Source organism: Akebia trifoliata, chromosome 15 (genome assembly GCF_017979445.1).
Source record: "Akebia trifoliata isolate Shusen 1 chromosome 15, ASM1797944v1, whole genome shotgun sequence".
Lineage (NCBI taxonomy): Eukaryota > Viridiplantae > Streptophyta > Magnoliopsida > Ranunculales > Lardizabalaceae > Akebia > Akebia trifoliata.
This window is the reverse complement of record NC_141389.1, coordinates 5,685,020-5,705,233: the sequence shown is the minus strand read 5'-3', so window position 1 is coordinate 5,705,233 and position 20,214 is coordinate 5,685,020. Positions and strand designations below refer to the sequence as shown.

At 34.8% G+C, this 20,214-nt stretch overlaps 1 protein-coding gene across 3 annotated transcripts; it reads right to left on the bottom strand.

Annotated features, from left to right (window-relative positions):
- Positions 1 to 218: 218 nt before the first annotated feature.
- Positions 219 to 20,214, bottom strand: LOC147384088 (Homeodomain-like superfamily protein). 3 transcript variants are annotated; one of them, XM_086424761.1, is made up of 8 exons: positions 20,070 to 20,214; positions 17,981 to 18,088; positions 17,221 to 17,880; positions 10,265 to 10,344; positions 3,686 to 4,159; positions 2,950 to 3,040; positions 2,617 to 2,716; positions 219 to 959 (listed from the first exon to the last, which is right to left on the bottom strand). In XM_086424761.1, exons 1-8 carry the CDS (start codon positions 20,116 to 20,118, stop codon positions 890 to 892), a joined length of 1,632 nt encoding a protein of 543 aa, XP_086280887.1. In that variant the 5' UTR covers positions 20,119 to 20,214; the 3' UTR covers positions 219 to 889. The 3 variants fall into 3 exon arrangements, with proteins under 3 accessions (XP_086280887.1, XP_086280888.1, XP_086280889.1); XM_086424762.1 differs by lacking the exon at positions 20,070 to 20,214 and adding an exon at positions 19,781 to 19,926; XM_086424763.1 differs by lacking the exons at positions 219 to 959; positions 2,617 to 2,716 and having other exon boundaries at positions 2,950 to 3,072.

Below are 20,214 nucleotides of genomic sequence, written 5' to 3'. Positions count from 1 at the left end.
GTAAAGACGAAACATTCCAATATTGACCGAGATCAGAACAAAACGTTAACCCTTAAACTTTGAATGTCTCGGAAAGTTTCGGTTGGGCTGATAGATTTTCTTCCTGACTGAACTATTGCCTCAAGACGAGATTTTAAACCTTGATCACAGGAGTCAAAAGACATTGGTCAATGAAGCTAGGAATTCTTTTGTGTTACAAGAAACCCTAGCAATCCAGGTATAACAATGACAATAGATCTATTGAAGAAAAAAAAAAGCAGTTACATGAATTCTTCTAAAAGGGTAACATGTGGGAGATGAATCAGATTCTGACACTCACACTTGTAACAATTAAAGAGTTTTTTGCTTGACAAGTCTGACACACTATTGCCATCATTTACATCCAACTTGGACAAATACACATAATTTCAACATCATATATTCCAAGATGGGAGACACACCTCTCAGACCACGCTTCTGTTCTGCTTGAAACCTATTCATGACAGACGACTGGTTCTTCCTGCATTTGTCACTCTCATGCAAAGTTTACAACATGACCGACAGTATCCTTGAGATCGCCTCCGTTCATTCCCAGCTGAAAAACTATGTACATACATCAACAGACAGCGCTGGAAAGGGGAGTTGGGACGGGATGGGTTGAAAAAACAATCTTCCATGCGTGCCTCAAAATAGATGCCATAACGACATCATGCTTCAACATGAGTAAAAACCCGTGCAAGAGATGCGCTCATATTGCATGACTTTCAACAGCAACCGATCGATAAACATCCACTTACCATTTGAATCTCTCTGGTTATGGCCTTGAGAACCCATCACAACTTCCAACCCAAGATATAGTTTGTATGTACAGACTGCTTGTGAAATCACATCTCATCGAAAAAGAAATCTCTCAATCCATAGATGAACTCGTTGCTGCGGTTTCATCCTCGCTAAAACTGGTTGGCATCTCTCCAGCATATCTAGATGACAAATCATGAAATTTCAGCAAGTTAGACACGTACAGTTTGATACAAATATTTTATGAGGTAGACTTACGGAAATTCAATTCTTAAAGGTGTTGAGAATAGTGTCTTTTTTTTAATCTTTTAGTTAGGTAAGTCAGGTTCATGGTGAAAGAAAGTACGAGGGATGCCCATTATCAATCTACTATTAAGATAAAAGGCGGTGCCAATCTCACAGGCAGGATATGAGGCATTTTGTGTCATCTAGACAACATAGATGCCAGGCCATTTTCTTTATAGAGCTGCTATTGGCACCCCAACACTTACTTATTACACCCCAATTTCTTAAATTATTTATCATACCCCAATTAAAGATAAAACACACTCTTCAAACATTACAAATGTTTGGCCCAAAGTTATAATCTCAGCATTACAAAACATTATAACACTCATTGAAACAATTTCAGTAGTTGTTTACAATTACGATTAGGTTCAAATAAAATCCTAAACCCAAAAAACAGAAATCTAACCAAAAAAAAAAAAAAATGGGAGTGCTTCTACTGGCACCCAACTTTTACTTATTCTCAACCATTCACTGATTTTCTTTCTTTATTAATTGGGGTGGGTGCAATAAGTAAAAGTTGGAGGGCAAGTAGCAGTTTTTTTCCTAGCACCAAATAACAGCTTAACTAGTAGGAAGAAGCAACCCTTACCAGAAATGTATTCAGGACTATATCACTGCCAACTAATAAATGTTAACAAACAGTGCAAATGCGATTTAGCAATTTTTTGGTCCATCATTCCCCTTACAAATTGTGGCATTCGCTCTTTTGGTGGTGGGGTGGGGGGGTACAACGTAGGGCTTAAAATGGGTCGGATTCAGCTCAGATCTGATTATATCCACTTTTCGATCCAAATTACTTTATCTGGACCCGAATCCATATTAGATCATAGATAAACCATATCTGAATAATTTTGATTTCCCTTAATCCAGATCCTACCCAACCGAATTGCTAGATTCAGGTCGGAAACATTCTGGATAGTTCAACATTTTTTCTTCTATATTTGTTTGTTAATTGGTATAATGTTCTATTTTACCACTATAATCCTTTTATTTTGTAAGAATTTTGTTATATTAAATTAGTAGAAAAGGATATTTTGAAAAACCTGGAAATATAATTTGAATATATCCTTGTCCGACCCGGATGAGACTCGGATCATGGGACATCAAACCATATTTGACCCAATTTTTATTCAGATCTACTCCAAGGACCTAAATCCGCTAAATTCGGCTTCAGATCACTCGGATTTCGGATAAAATCCGACCCATTTAATGCCCTAGGACAACCAAGCTTTTCGCTTAGAATTTTATACCATATCTTCAAGCCTAGATCTGATATTCTCATATCTTACCTGCAGGATAGACTTACGCGACCATCTGGATACTAGTGTAAGAAGTTTCAATACAAACGCATCCACCATATCAAAGAATCGTATTTCAGAATATAAATTTCAAAGCCCACCACCCCATTCAAATTAGAGGTTTATAGTTAAGCCTCATCTTTATTTGATGGAACAATGTTCCAAAAAATAAAGAGCTCTAGATTAGTTAGTCAATCAAGGCAAATAAGAAACATGAAGATATTGGTGCTTAACCCTTAATTTTGGTACTAACCCTTTAATCTGGTTTTCGCGTGGCAGCAAAGCTGGAGGAGAAGGTACTATTGAAGCACAATCTCTCAGCAATAACTCATCACCTTGAAATCTCTCCCTCCCTTCAGATACAAGGAAAACAAGGATTATAAGTAAAGAACAGAAATAATTAAGAGGGATTCTATTGTGACTCCAGCTTTTGCTGACGCCACCCAGTTCATATGTAAATCACTAAAGAATTAGGACACACTTGGGGTGGCATTAGCAAACGTTGGTATGGCGATAGAAGCTCCCATAATTAATAAATAGCATGGAAAAACTAATGAACCCAAAATCTCTTAGCATGAGCACTAACTTGATCTCATTTCATTTTTATGAGGCATCTTTACTCTAACTGGATTGGCAAACTCTTTACTCGTTTTCCTTTCTCTATGAAGCTTTTCCTCCTGTGAGCAGACAAGATCCCAAACATTCAATCCTAGAAACCAAATATTCTCATCATGAAATGACCAACATTGCATAGAAAGTAAAATCCATATTAGCAGAAACATGGTTTAAAATCTCGTATTGTTCAATGTTTTGGTTTACTTTAAAACCGAAACTATACTGATGCATTAGCAATATATTCGATACATTTAAAAACATATCTTTCAGTGGAGACCAAGGTCAAGGGGAATATCATCAGTTTGAAAACAAAGGAGTGTCTCAAATATTTAGAAAAACAAAGAGGGGGTTATTTATATAACCAATCTTTGAGAGGAGGCCGAGGTTAAGGGCATTCATCAATTTCAAAACACGATCCTTCACTCCCATTCTTACATTTTGGGGAAAAAACAGAGGTGAGAAGAAGAAGGGAGGTGAGCCAAGAACTCAGCCACAGATCTGGCAATCCAGGAAGCTCTCTCTGGATTTCTCTCTTTGGATCTCTCAAGTTTCACCCTCCCACAGACGAAATAAAAATTGATAAATGACGAATGTTTCAATTCTATAACTATATCGTATTGGAAGGTTAAAAAACAGATACTTATCAGCCAATACATCCCGATACAATATGATATTTTAAACCATGAGCAGAAAAGCCTAATGCATACCTTTGCCATCCTTCTGAAATACTCTCTGTCCTCTCTATCGGGAAATTCACTCTGTCGAAGTATCAAATTTGAAGGTCTACTCTCAAGGTATTCCCCCCTCTCGAAAACATGAGAGATTGAATCACGATTGTTATGTAGTATATCGGTTGATTCACTTGAAATAAATTTCCCACCATAGGGGTGAAGACGACGGTTTTTGATAGAATCCGATCTCATACCATTCTTAGATGTCATGTCATAGTTCTTGTTTCTGTTAAACACACAGGCTTCTTCAGCGGAATCTTCGTCAATATCATCCGTGGTAGAGATCCTGCTAGGGCCATGATTGTTGTAATTGGTGAAAGAAGACTTTCGGATTAATTGGTCACTGTTCCATTTATTCTGAAGATCGGAATCCTGTATGGTTCGTTTTAAATGCGCTCTTTCGGGATATGAACCCTTATGAGACATCGTACGATTGTGTCTAGCATACCCCTGGAAGATACCAGAAAAAGATATTTAGATACAAAATATGCCCATTGTCAACAAACATATTTTAAAAAACTATAAAACATAAGCAGAGTGTAATAAGATAGTTGAAATATATAGATCAAAAGAGACTAATACACAAAACAGGCCAAAACACGAATTAATTTTTGTTGTTCCTGACCCTGCTTCATCATAATTGTTATTTGAACAGAAAAATTACAATAAACCTTTGGTAAAATCGATGTCTTGGTCAAAGTGGGGATAGCATTTCTCTTCTTTCATGTCCATGGAGTTTGGAAAAATCCAAACATCTTATAGATAGATATGGAAGTAGGTACTTATCAAACAAACCACAATCCTTTGCATACATCAAGAGTCCATTGATGGAGGGGGTTGAGGAAAGTTTGAACTCAATTCCTACAATAATGTATATAAGCACAACTGAAATTCCTATGGAGTTGCACATTTGTGTAACCATTTCTTAAAGCTCTCTTTCTAAGCATATAAGCACTATTCCTATGTATATAAGCACTCCCCCGAATGAACCTTATAATGAAGAGAAACCATAAACTATAATAGAAGTACTTGTTATTGTGAATACATTAGCGGATGCCCATGCTTACAGAACTTGTGACACGTGCACGTGTTACTTACACATTGAATATTCCGAAAATTTTAATTGAATCGATGAAATATCAAATAATCCCTCCCTTTTTTCTCTTTTAAACAATAACGAAGAAACATAACATACACAATAATTGAAAAGAAAAACAAAAATAACAAAGAGGAGTGTAAGAAAATGCTGTACACAATGTTCCAATTCATGTTTTCTTTTGAAGAATCTAAACACAAAAAGAAGCATGAGAAAAAAAAAAAAAAAAGAGAGAGAAGGGACAGACATATCTTTCTTTTGAGTCTCAAACCAAAATTGTTAGAAGAAAAAGGAGGGAGAGAGAGAGAGAGAGATGGAAAGGGGTGGTTTTAGGAAGTTGGGTGGTTTATGGTAATGGTAGTTGGATTTATGATAATAGGAAGTGTTTTCCACCGTTGGATGTAGCCAATACAATCTGTCACCATGAAATGTCTTTGTGGTGGGGGCTGGTTTCACATAGTAGGTAGTCTCACACTGTTGCATCAGTTTTAGAGGGAATTGATCTCAAACTGTAGATCTTTTCAACACAATTCACACCGTGGATGGTGTTTATGATTGGGACAAGAATCCCTGTTTTGTATAACAGATTAGTAATAGAGGAAATCATAGAATTTACCCCCATCTCATAAGGGGTGCATAATATTAAATTTCGACATATTTCCATGAAATATACTGAAAATTTTCCATTTCCACAAGGTCCGACACAAAATATAACCGATAGCTTCTTTCGTGATTATTTCGATGGATATCATTGTTCATTTCGCGAAATATTTCTGTGACTAGCCAATTTCAACCAAAATAATAAAATTTTTGGTATAAAAATGTAAGATTTCTGTGGAAATATTTCGATCAACAGTAAATTTCGACCGAAATATTATTTGTTGAAAAAATTATTATTAAAACATTTTTAAAGTTTATAAAAGTAATGAAACTTATAAATTGTTGTAGGAATGTCTTGTAAATTACACATAATAATAGTCACTAATAAAAAATTATATATAATATTCAATTACAAGTATTAATTAATTAAAACTAGTAAGGTATATTTACCATAGTATTTTGATGTATCTCTAATTTTCAACCACATCCACATGCAGTCACTCATGTTCTAATTAGTTGAATAAATTAGTAATTTAATTATACATAGTTAAAAAATTAAAAATATAAAATTGCAAAAAGTCATACTTAATATTTTGTTAAATAAGTTTTTTACATATTACAGTTAATATAAAGATATTATTCTCATTTTTATTTAGAATATTTTTTTTCCACCCTTGGGTTCTAGAACACTCATGCATACATGTGGTGTAACTTGATCATCTTCATTTTCACACTTCATATAGTTGTTTATTGTATTTTTATGATATATAATATAACTACATTTTAACTTGTGTTATATCATTTCCTAAAATTTTACTATAACATTCAATATTCCGAACATTTCCATCAATTCCATAAAAATTGCATAAAATTTTCACACTAATCAAAATATTTTAACAAAATATTTTGAATTCCAGGCTGGACTGAAATAAACATCAAAATCAAAATTTAATGCCTTGGAAGGGGTGTAATGACTGGTCACAAAAAGATACCCTGATTTTTAATATTTATTTTCTGTTTGCAGCTGAGCTTCTGCAAACTGAGTTCCTTGTTCACAACCCAACCAAAAAGTCCTTGGTTCACAAGGCAGCACTAGAATGCACTTCCACATATGACATGCTTTCTAGTCAGACATTGTCAATATTGCTTGCTTTGAATCATGGAAATCTCTATATAACACTCATCTAGATAAGCAACTCCTAAGATTCTTCAAGAGTCATGTTACTGAAAAAGAAAAAAATAGTATTGAATACCAGAAGCTTGTATGGCCAGCAACATAAGGAAATCCAAACTAGAGATAAACTCTAACTAATCTAATCCTAATCTTTAAGTAATCTAATCTAATCTAATTTTCATGACCATGATTTGGTGTGCCACTGCCCACCTTATTGCAATGCATTATAATCACATACTCCTTACCCTCCCTCAAACTTATGGTGATCAATCAATAACCTCCAAAAGAGTGATAGTTGAAAAATATGTCCATTGTCCAATGTGTGTAGTTGAAGAAGACAACCCCAATTATCATATTGTTGAGTGTATCTTTTCCTCCACTCTAAGGTGTCATACCACAGTTAAGCCATGTGACCCACTTATATTCATAGTTCTCCCCCTCTCCAACTGACCAGTCTTTTGGAGTAGTTGGTTAGTTAACATGGTATTAAAACACTAGGTTCGTATAGGTCACGGGTTCGATTCTTTCCACCCTTATGGGTGAGGGGAGTGTTGAGTGTATATTGTCCTCCACTCTCAGGTGTGTCATACCCCAGTTAAGCTCCGTGACCCTCTTATATTCATAGTTCTCCGCCTCTCCAACAGATCGGTCTTTTGGTGTAGTTGGTTAGTTAACACATATGGCTTGCAGAGAAGAAAATGCCACAAATCAACTCAAATCAGATTGGACAGCCAATGTTAGGAGATGATCGAATGGCCATTATGTGCCTTGAAAAACGTCAATGTAGGCCCATTGTGAACTCGATCATTGGCAATTGCCTCTTTTGTGTCTTAGATGCTATCAATGAGGCTCCACCATGGGTTCAATCATTGGCCTGGTCTGAGCTTTCATTAGCCCATATATGTATATCAACCTTTTGGGTTGGATCAAAGAAATGTGGACGCCTTCTAGGTGGATCGCAGTAATGTTTTTCCAAAAAAGAATTGATAATAGTTAAAATATGGGTGTCAGACGACTAAATAAACTAAGTTTGGACTGTTAATAGGGTTAAGGGATATGAGTTGAGCAGTGGCGCAAGCCATTGAGCTTGGTCAGATTTATTAATGAAATTATCAAATTTGTTATACAATAGCAGGCAACTCTCTTTCTTCTTTATCAAATTCAGCAGCCAACATTTGGGAGCCAACGCTTTGTCCTATATGAGTTACAAATAGGCTGGTTTTTTGTGAGGATGATCTCTATGGTGTGGAGATCAACCTCACAAAAAATCAGCCCAATTCCGAAACTTTTAACCCATATAGGTTAAAACGTTGGCTCCCTAAGCAATGGTTGCCGAACGCTACCCATATATAAATAGGATCTGGTTCAAGAGACAAAGTGTATTGTCCTATATGGGCTAAAAGTTTCATAATAGCCTGATTTTTTGTGATGATGATCTCTATGGTGAGGAAATCATCCTTTAAAAAAAAAACCCAGCCCATTCCTAAACATTTTAGACATATAAGACAAAACTTTGTCTAAAACGTTGTCTAATGAACGCTACCCACACACACACACAGATATATATATATAGGGGGGGTGGGGGGCAGTTAATGGGACAATAATTGTGACATAATCTATGAAAATGTTTTTTTGTAAATCACTTTTGATGGGGTTAAAAGTTTCAGAATGGGCTGATTTTTTATGAGGATGATCTCTATGGTGAGAAGATCATCCTCACCAAAAATCAGCCCATTCCAAAACTTCTAACCCCTCTTTACAAGTTGAAGAATCGTGGTCCATCAATCTTTTGTAAACCACTTTTGATGCAGTTTAGAGTTTCAGAATGAGCTGATTTTTTTCTCTCTATGGTGAGGAGATCATCCTCACCAACAATCAGCCCATTCTGAAACTTCTAACCCATGTAAGACAAAAACCATTGTCCTAGATTTTGTCACAATTATTGTCCCATGAACCGTCCCCATATATATAAACGGGGTTACATGTTCCAAAGGATCCCCTATCTATATGGACCAGGTCTCCAAGTGGCACCCAAAAACACGATCAGGTAGCATATGGTTATAGAGCATAAAATTCTAAGAACTTTGAAAAAAAAGACTTAAAAAAAGATTTATTTTCACTGTTGGATTTTAATCTTAACCTTGGGTGTTCAACAACCATCCATTTTCTAAGTCTTAGATTTGACCATAAACAATATTTTTTTCTTCAAAACTGATCTTAATCATTAATTGTAGGGGGTGAAGTGTCATTTGGAACAACATGGCAGTCCACGTGGCCCAAACATGACCCTTGGTTCATGCTCTACATGGTCCCTCGGTTAATGCAATATATATATATATATATCCATTTTCTAAGTCTTAGATTTGACTATAAACAATATTTTTTTCTTCAAAACTGATCTTAATCATTAATTGTAGGGGGTGAAGCGTCATTTGGAACAACATGGCAGTCCACGTGGCCCAAATATGACCCTTGGTTCATGCTCTACATGGTCCCTCGGTTAATGCAATATATATATATATAAATTAGGTTCAATTTGCTCTCCTCTATTTTGCTAGAGTGGAATTATATTTTTATGGTTGTTTACATGCAAGCCAAGGTAATGGTGAGACAGAGACCAAATATGGGATAATACTAACCATTTGAAAGATGACTTTATTTTGAGAATTTTATGACAAGGAATATTATGGGGGGTAGCAAAATCAGAACCTCACTTGTTGAGACAACTAACGCAAGATATATAGTAAGTAGTAATCGTGTGACAGATGATGTTCTATCTTCATCTATTTAGCTATTAGAGTTGGTTCTAACTTCTAACAACATAAATAAGACCAGCTTTTCTTCATCACATATTGAAGAAGGTAGAATTGACTCTTCATTCTGCACTAATCCGTTAGGTAAGGATTCCGGTTTACATCAAACTACAATATTGGTAATGTGTGGTAAGAAAGACAAGGAGAAAGTGGCTCGATCCGTTTATCATGGGAATGCATAGCAAGTTTCTCCCTTTCACCAAGTTTTAGACAAGTTGGAAACATCTAAGAGAGCCTGAAAGGTGCTAAAACATTTAGAATACTCTGAACGAGTCAAGAGGGTTCTTTTTTCATGTAAACATAGGAGAGTTCTAGAATAGATATAGGGAATTCCCACGAAGGTTCTAGAGTTGTAGAAAAAGTATTGTTTTCTCAAAAGTTCCTTGGCCATTAGATCGTTGTCATCTGGTTTGATACAAGCCATCAATTCCAACTCCCCAAGTCTATATAGGAAAGGAGTCTAGGACTTTTCTTGTTAGTTGTTCTTGTTTTCTCATTGGTAGGTCTTCTCGACCTCCTATTTACTTTTATGCTTAATAAATCTTTACACATCAATTTTTTTTTCTTTAAATAATTTTGTTTCATGATTTCATGTGAAGTAAACAATATGGTAAAGACCAAATAATAACCAAAAACCAAATATTTGAATTCATTATAATTTTTGACAAAAAGTGTGCCAACATGAGTTCTACACTTGAGTACATGGTTACTAACAAAACAAGTGTCCTTGTTACATATCACAATAATCATAGTCCTTTGATAGGTAGTCATAATTGAAATTATCGTAGATCCGTAGGCATAGTTGACTTTACCATTAATTTTCAAATGCATTTTGCAAAGATAAAAAATAAATTGATCAAAAGTTGACTTACCGTGTCAAAATTCCGCTCCTTATGAACTCTGGGGACTTTCGGAGAATTTTGCATGATGGGATCACCCACATAATATGGCTCTGTCAAGGAGTTCAAAAAAAAAATTGAAGAAAAGAAAAGTAAGCCTCCACAAAGCATTATAAATCAGAGTTTAAAAAGTAAAATCAGGACTTCACATTTGAGATTCGAAAGCACAAGAGCATTGACCAAAAGCAACCCCTACTAATTAAGATGAAAGGTAAAACAATCATTTGCAGTTCCTTAAAAAATATGACGGGTACAACAAACTTCATGACACAATAAAAGCAACTACAACTACAAAACAAAAGTTTTCAGTTCCTTAGCTTGCAAGTTGCAATATAATAAGATGGCCTCACCCTGAATCCACACTCAATGATCACAAACATGTGCAAAAACATCAAATTTATAGGTTTTTAGCATGCAAAAGGTTCTTCCCAGAAAAGCTTGCAGGAAATGGACAGAAAGAGAAGCAAAAGATGAATCATTAAGTTTCACAACATCAATTATGTTTCACCTGCACTAATAATACAACCCATTCAATGATAATTTCACCTCTCAGACTTACCTCTTTTTTCTTTTTTTTCAAAATGATGCCTATTATTATCCTTTTTCACATTGGTAGGCCTATAAGCATCCTCATTAAACACTTCCCTAAGAGACAAAAAGCTCAAACAAAAGTTGCTTTGATATAACAAAAATCAGTAGTGTAGCGACCGGATGGAATCGATTGCCAATTTGGCACGTGATACAGAGTCGCCACCATTCATTGAGTTAATTGGGTGTGAATGGCCACCAGATTTAGTTTGACTTTTAAAACGATTTATTTTTCTGGTGAGTTAACTCCAGGGAATAATCCATGAATCAATGATTCGGGTTCGGAGGTTCAATTGTGACTCGGGGAAGGTGTTAGGCACTCCGACTCACCCGTTTACACGGTTACTTACTTAATTTCACTTCATTTTTTGATTCACATTTTTTGTAATTAAATTTTGATATTTACAACTTATGTACAATGAATCGAGTCGGATTTAGGTGAACCATAGGTATTTGACCCACTTGTGGTTCGAGGGCTTCCAACGCATGTTCCGGCACTGCTTTTGGTCACTCGTCCAGTAATGATTCGAAACCCATGGTTCAACTCAATCTAACTCAATTAAATGTGTGTGCATGTGTTGTGAGCAAGCTTATTGATTTATGATGGTCTTCAGTTTGGGCCCTAAGAATAATTAAGTTTTAAAGGGACACTTGAAAACACTTTGATTCAAAAATCATGGGGTAAAACATGTTTGGGATTTTATGGAAGTCGCCTGTTATAGATATGATAAGTTAGTCACCCAAAGGAAAGAAAATATGTTGACTCTCCTCAATTAGGATACTTAAACCGATTTTCCATTGAAACTGATTTGAGTATTCCCTTGGTATAACTAATTTGTGATCTTCTGAATAAAAATTCGACAGCACCCCAGATTTGATGAGAATGATATTATGGAACCATAGTCTGATTGGTAAAAAATAAAATAAAAAATAGTGGCTAACCTAGAACATAGAGAAAAACATGTTTGATGGTATTCACTAAACATGCAATATTTCATAAAGGTCCACGTGCAACACTCTTAGCGACTATCTCTTATTTCTGCATATGTGAAGCCAACTAGAAAGTGTATAACATCCAACCACATAAGAAAAACACTTTCCTTACTAACCGAGTAAGATTTGAAATCTTACTAAAAGTCAATGAGTTCAAATAGATTACCACATTGGCCAACGAACACCACAGCACCCTAGTTTTCATGGAAACTCGAATTCAATAATTTTAAAAAAAAATCTACTTTAGGTTCCCACCAAGGTATAGAAAAAATCAGCCACTGAATTCCCATATCCCATATTACAAGTCAACAATGAAATACAACCTTTTTTGTCATTTTCTTCTTTAAAGCCTTTTTATCTTTTATACTCATTTGGCATAGATCATGTTGAAAACCACTTTCATTACTAACATAGCAGAACTTAAAATCTCAGTAAGGGTGGTTGAGCTCAGATGAATTACACAGTGGAAATCGTGTGATACTACCCTCTAGATTTCATGGCAAAACTCAGATTCCAAAGAGATTCTTTTAAAAAAAATAAAATGAAATAAAAGAAAAGTAATTTTTTATTCAAGTTTTTGAAAATGGATGGCAACCAAACTTCTACTGAATTCCCAACTTCGAAACTAAATTCAATAGAAAAAAAAAAATTGTTTTCTAAAAAAAGTTCAAAGTTCAAAGCATTTTATTCTCTATACCCAGCGGCATTAGATCATTTTCTTGGATAGCACAAAGTGAACTCAATGCCTCTTAGCAATATTAGAAACCTTACCAAGTTAGTAAAGCTAGTCTTACTTCTTCCCATTGTTCAACCCATTACACACATTAATCCTCACAGAACTTTCCTTCACATGGAAGAAGACTTTAAATCAAATACCCATCACACACATACAATTTAAAACTCAGTCACAAAACTCAATTAATCACCATATCTAATCATTAAAAATAAAATAACATAAATGAAATGGAAAAAGGGAGGAAACTACCTGCAAAATAGGCATAATAACAAATTATATAAAAAATCTTTTTTTCCTTCCAATCTTTTGAGGGTTGGGGCTGAACTAGTGAGAGAAAGAGAGATAAAAAGGATCTTAAAAATTGATTTGAGTACCTTTTGGTGATTAAGCATTCCCTTTGTTTTACTTTTATTGTTGTTCCTCAAACTGTCTTTCCTCTTCTTTTTTTTGACCTTGTTTAAGAGGGACGAGAATGACGATGGTAGTAGTTCTGTTGGATTGTGAGGACTTAAAAAAAATAAAGAAAATTATGAGAATGGAATTAAAGAAGTTAGGGAGAGAAAGAGGAAAAGATGATAGGGATTTGTTATGAGAAAGAAGTTTTTCTAAGAAATAAAAGAAATATTTCTTTGCAGTTGCAGTCCCGCATACTCAAAACAATTGTTGTGTGTGTGTGCGCGCGAGAGAGAGAGAGAGTGAGAGAGAGATTGATTGATTGATGGGAAATTGAGACTTGGGAGTAAAGAAAGAAGATGGATAGACTTGGGAGTGGAAAAAGAATTTTTTTTCTACAATTTTCTCCGTCTTTTACACTTAGCTTACTCACCTATTTATAGACTCCTAAAAGCTTATCTTATAAGGCATCTTATGAGTTAAAAAAGTAAAAGAAGGTGGTAAAGAGATTGAGTCAAGTAGATAAGAAAGTGGATGTTGACTGAGTTAAAGAAGTGGGGGAAGAGAGAGGTGACGTGGGTGAAGGAGTTAGAATTGGGTTGACTGGGTTTAGGTAATTGAGTTGGGCTTAATGGTTGGATTTGGTTTTTGAGTTTGGACGAATTGGATCCAATTTCTATCTCTTCTCCCTTTACCATTATGGCCCTTCAATTGTGCAATTTTAGGGATTCTTCTTTGAAAAAGAGGATCAAGGTGAATAAAGGCGGCAAGTCAATAGTCAAACAAAGCTTCAATCAAGTTTAACATAACGTTCCAAAACAAGTTTAAACTACCATAAAACTTCAGAAATGAGCATAAACTACCAACGAGATCAAGTAAAGATTAACAAAGCAATCCATTATTCTCCAAGTTCCTAGAAGTGTATCAAGTTTCGAGTTTATCATCAAGACTCCGTGATGAGCTTAAAATATTGTACAGATCGTGATGAGTATAAACTACCAAATACTCCAAAATGAGTTTAAAACTACATATATCACCAGAGCCTGGTTGGGAGAATCGTGTAATTTTGGGTAGCATACAATCTTTGCAATTCGTTGCAAGCAACTCTTACAAAGAGAGGCAATTGTAGACACCCCAAAATTACACAATCATAGAACTGAAATGGTAAAGGGAGAATAGAGAAATTTGATCCAATTCATCCAAATCTGAACCTGACTCAATTACCTAAACCCAGTCAATCCAATTCTAACTCCTTCACTCACATCACTCCTCTCTCCCCCAATTCTTTGACTCAATCAACCTCCACTTGACTCAATCTCTTTCCTACCCTTTTTTTTTACCTTTTCAACTCATAAGATGCCTTACAAAAAGGGAAAGTTATAACAAAAAGATAAACTTTTATGAGTCTATAAATAGGTGAGTAAGCTAAGTGTAAAAGACAAAGAAAAAGGTAGAAAAAAAAAATATTTTCTCCACTCACAAGTCTCTCCTTTCTCTACTCCCAAATCTCCATATCCCATCTTTCAATCTATCTCTCTCTCTTTCTCTCTCTCTCACACATATACACAATGTTCTGTGTAGGTGTGTGGGACTTCAATTACAAATAAATATTTTTTTTTATTTCTTAGAAAAATCTCTTTCTCATAACAAATCCTTATCATCTTTTCCTTTTTCTCCCCGTAACTCCTTTAACTCCATTCTCATAGTTTTCTTTATTTTTTTTAAGTCCTCACAATCCAACAGAACTACTACCATCGTCATTCTCGTCCCTTTTTAACAAGGTCAAAAAAAGAAGACGAAAAAGCAAGGTGTGAGTAGCAACAGTAAAAGTTAAACAAAGGGAGTGCTTAATCGCCAGAAGCTACACAAATCAATTTTAAGACCCTTTTTATCTCTCTCTCTCTCTCTCTCTCACAAGTTCAGCCCCAACCCTCAAAAGATTGGAAAGAAAGAGATTTTTTTATATAATTTGTTATTAAGCCTATTTTGCAGGTAGTTTCCACCCTTTTCCCATTTATTTTGTGTTAGTTTATTTTTAATAATTAGATATGATGATTAATTGAGTTCTGTGACTGAGTTTTAAATTGTATGTGTGTGATGGATATTTGGTTTAAAGTCTTCTTCCATGTGAAGGAAAATTCTGTGAGGATTAATATGTGTAATGGATTGGACAATGGGAAGAAGTAAACAAGCTTTACTAACTTAGTAAAGTTTCTAATGTTGTTAAAGGTCATTGAGTTCACCTTGTGCCACCCAAGAACATCATCCAAGGTCACCGGGTATAGAGAATAAAATGCTTTAAACTTTGAACCTTTTTTAGAAAACAATTTTTTTTTTTTTTTACTGTTGAATTTAATTTTAAAGTTGGGAATTCGGTAGAAGTTTGGTTGCCATCCATTTTCAAAAACTTGAATAAAAAAAATACTTTTTTTATTTATTTCATTTTATTTTATTATTATTTTGTTTTAAAGAATTTATCTTTGGAATTTGTGTTTTGCCATGAAATCTAGAGGGTAGTAACACTCAATTTCCAATGTGGTAATTCATCTGAGCTCAACCACCCCTTACTAAAATTTTAAGTTCTCACATGTTAGTAATGGAAGTGGTTTTCAACATGATCTATGCCAAGTGAGTATAAAAGATAAAAGAGATTTAAAGAAGAAAATGACAAAAAAGGTCGTGCTTCATCGTTGACTTGTAATATGGGATATGGGAATTCAGTGGATGATTTTTTCAATACCTTGGTGGAAACTTAAAATGAATTTTTTTTATTAAAAAAAAAAAAAAAGAAAAAAATTGAATTTGAGTTTCCATTAAAACTAGGGTGCTATGGTGTTTGTTGGCCAAAGTGGTAATCTATTTGAACGCGTCGACTTTTAGTAAGATTTCAAATCTTACTCGGTCAGAAAGGAAAGTGTTTTTCTTATGTGGTTGCATCTTATACTCTTGATTTCATCTGTGGGGAGTAGCTAGGTTATGTTGCGAGTTTGGTTGGTAGCATGTATAACTCACGAGTCATGACAATGTTTTTACTCCACTCTGACTACCTTAACCCAACTTCTTTTTAGTCTCATGCTTTACAACCTTCAACTCGCACTTCCTCTCCTTGTTTAAAGTTCGTTGGTGTCATCATTGTTAGGTTGTTTCTTCCTTCTTTTATTGCAAGAAGATTATGTGGAAGTCAACTCCATTTGCAATTTGTTGGGGCTTGTGGAAAGAAAGGAATATGCGCACGTTCCATGAGAATGAAAGCAACATGCAAGAGCTTATTTTCAATTTCTTTGGTTTGTTATTCTTACTGTGTAAGCAATTTAAGAATTTTAGGGGACAGTTTTTTGAAAATTCTATATTTAGATGGGAAAATGTAATTAGGGTGTGATCTTTGTCTGTATCTTTCTTGAGGACTCCTTGTCCTCTTTCAATAAATTTTACTTATAAAAAAATTAAAAATTAAAAATTAAGGGTGATTTATGGAAGAAAACTAAAGATCTATTAGCCTCTTAGGATCTTTGTTGCATGGAACCTCTAGTAGAGGTATTGCTCCCAAATTAAACTCTCTTTCCAATACATCTTTAACTGTTTTCAGATTCTTGTTATTGTTAGATACATATGTTTGCATTGGTACAATTATGATAAATGGATTAAAGTTTAGACTTCCACAAATATAACCGCGACGTTTGTAACCAATGCTTAAGAGATCCAATAATCTTATCTAACATAGTAAATCTCCCTGAGAAATTGGCAATATTAACCCCAATGCAAAATGCAAGATTAGGTTTACAACCCCCCACCCCCCCAACCTTATTTCAACATCCCTTTTTGTTGATAACATAATGGTGAAATTTTGATTCTTTTTTTTTTCTCAAAATACCCATCAGAACTTAAGAAATCAAATTTTAAATAATAACAAATTTTCACCATTAATTCATCAAAAAAAGGGACATTGACTGTTGGTCAAGGGTGGTAAACTTAATCTTGCAATTAACTTAACGGTGCAATTTTTTTTTTCTTTCAAAAATATCAGAACTTAATAAATCAAAATTTAAATAAAAACAAATTTTCACCATTAATTAATAAAAAAGGGATGTTGACTTTTGGTCGACGGGGTAATCTTAATATCACCAATTTTGCATGGGGTTTTTAATAAATTACCCAAATATAATACCAGCATCGTATTATTCATCATAAGCTAAAAAAACAAACAAAAAAAAAGTGTTACCATTGACTGAATCTCTAATCGGTGAATCAAAAGCACTAGAAGGAAGTGACTCAAACTTGACACCGAGTGGTGGACCATCTTCCCGGAAAAGCCTCCCCAATTGCCGCTTAACAGCAGAAATAGCAGCAATTTCAATCTCATCCTGCGAGTTAAAATATCCCGATACCTTCAAATATCCCTTGGCCTTTGCAGCCTTTGCATTCATCAACATACAGTTGAAATTTCGAGATGAATACCTCAAAGGCTCCATATCATAAGGATCCTCACTCTGTCTCTCTTGGGAAGCTGAACTACTTCCTAAAGAAGTATCGTCCATTGCACTATAATTTTTGGTACCCTTATATTGACCCCTTTTTGTGTAAGTGAAGTCTGATGTCGGATAATTCTGTCCATAGAACCTTCGACTTTCTACCTCTCTTGGATCAAAATGCATATATTCTCCTTGTTTGGTGCTGCTACATGAATCCTGCTTAAGTCCACTGCCACGATCCTGTATAACACCACTTGAAAGATCTTGTCGTCCATTTCCACATATTTCTTCTTTCAACATATTTTTGTCTTTCAACCTTCTATGGCAAAGCCATCCAGAGACCTGCTTCTCTGACAATCCTAGCTCCTCCGCAAGCTGTGCTTTTCTTAACTCAGTCGGGTACTTGTTTTCTGAGGAAAATAAAGATTTTTCTGAGTCATTTGAGATGAAAAAACAGGTAACATAGACAAGACACCAGATAATGAAATGCGACGAGAGGATCATCCGTACCATTATAAAGTTTCTCTAAAGCCTCAACCTGGGCAGGCGTTTTCAGCCTTCTTTTCTTGTTATCCTCGGGAAGAAATGTATCCTTTCTAGGATGCACTTCGCCAGATTCTGAAATGTAATCAGGAAAAAGCAAATAGTTTTAAGAGTAAATAGGACAACTTAGGCTTAGACCCAATGCTCAGTTGGTTGTTTGACACATTGCAAAGCAACTCTGAGGTTGTGGGTTCAAGTCCAGCTTATCAATAAAATAAAATAAAAAGTAAATAGGACAACTAGGGCAGGAAAAATGACTTTAAGTTAACTACGAGGCAAAACATGTTGCTCTATCCACCACTGAAAGGGCCTGATAAATAGTATTGCAATTATATTTGACATGCCTATTTCAGAGGAGATCATCACTACCATCCTCAACATCTGCACCTTATCCCAATCATTGGAGTAGGCAACACAAATTCAATTTGACTCTATCATGAACCATATCTTCAGTTGAGGCATGTTCCTTATATCTTTTCTAACAAACTCCATCCATGTCATTTTCGCCTTCCTCTTGCCCTTTAAGAGCCCTCAAATGCACCAAAGAGTCTCTTCTCACTAGTGTTATTTTAGGTCTTCTTTGCACATGCCCAAACCATCTCACAAGACTTTCAGTTATTTTCCCACTTATAGGAGCAATTCCTAAATTTTGTTTTAATACACTAATTTTTCTTTCCTTGTCTATGCTCATCCATCGCATCATCATATCATCAATGATACTCTCATTCTATGAACATGTTATTTCTTGACAATGCAACATTCAGCTCATAATGCATGAATGGACTTATTGTTGTCTTGTAAAAATTTATTTTAGTTTGGTTAGTACATACCAATCACGTAGCATTCCCAAAGCACACATCTACTTTTATCTACCCAACACTTAACTATACGGTCATATCCTCATTAGTTTCTCCATATTTGTGTATAATTGAACCTAAACAATGGAATTAATCTCTCCAGGGCATTGTTTGCGCATTAATCTTAAATTGTACTTTATTCCTAGAAGTGTCCTTGCACCGCATATTGCTAATTTCATCTCCAAATGACATAAAAGGGGGGCTTCTACTTGAAATGAGCAGTTAATTCATCCATACCTCCTACAAAAAAGTACATGCTTAGTGTAGATCCTTTTTCCAATCCGTTGTCCGCCATGACCCTCACATATCTTCAATATATTTCCCTACAACACATTTGAGTTCCCGCCTATAAACATCCTCTTCCAAAAGCAATTCCCCGTGGAAACGCATCTCCTCCCAAAATTATGTCTTAATTCCCTAATCTAATTGTACTTAGAGTTCATAAGCACTAATCACGATTTCCTCACATACAAGAAGCTAGATTGGCAAAAGGTGTTTTCTCTTCGTGATAAGTGACACCTTCAACATTTGCAACACAATCTTTTCCCTTTTTCTTTAACGATCTTTTTCTTTGTGACATGTAGCATTCATACCCTAATCTTGGTACTTTATCTCTTTTGATCAAAGGATTTGAAAATGGTTCGATCGCTCTACCCACTTGCCTAAATTGAAGGTTAATAATAATCCAACTTAGATGAAAAACATTATATACTATGTTCAATTTCCCCAAAATAATGTTTCAATCAAAACAGATATTAAAAAAATCCACAATTCCAAAGTTGCATGTAATTTCTTTGACAAAATCTCATCACAATTACCCTTCAAACATTATAAAATCGCTAATCCAAGAACAAACGCCAATAAATATGACAATTACACACCACTAAATTAGAGATGAAGCCACACAAACCTGGCATGCAAAATCCTCTACAAATCCTAAACAAACATGGTTGGTCTAACAACAAAAACAAATTTCATTTTAATTCTATGAATTACAATCTAACCAAAACCCTAAACATTTTTTTCTCTCTCTCTCTCAGAAAATCATGAATTCCTGAATTAAAAAAAAAAAAAAAAACGCCCAATTGGAAGAAATTGCATGAATTGGGAATCCCTTAAAATTCAAGAAAACTCTACATATAAATTAAAAAATAAAAATCAACAAAAGGGATCTTAGAATAAGAGATGAACATCGATACCTTCCATGTTGGGGGAAGTTCTATGGGTTTCGTTCTTCTTTCTCTCCATATAAAAGCAATGCTGTTGGATTAAACGAGTCACAATTTTTTTTTTTTTTTATATATAATTTTTTAACTCTTTAAATAGAGAGAGAGAGAGAGAACT

What these genes read in the sequence shown, in the direction of transcription:
- LOC147384088 (XM_086424761.1), bottom strand. Translation starts at nt 20,118, where the DNA reads ATGGAGAGAAAGAAGAACGAAACCCATAGAACTTCCCCCAACATGGAA. An exon ending in GATTAGAGATTCAGTCAATG is followed by an intron (nt 10,345 to 17,220) that starts GTAACACTTTTT and finishes ACTCCTTGACAG; the next exon opens with AGCCATATTATGTGGGTGAT. An exon ending in ATTTCAGAAGGATGGCAAAG is followed by an intron (nt 3,041 to 3,685) that starts GTATGCATTAGG and finishes GTCTGCTCACAG; the next exon opens with GAGGAAAAGCTTCATAGAGA.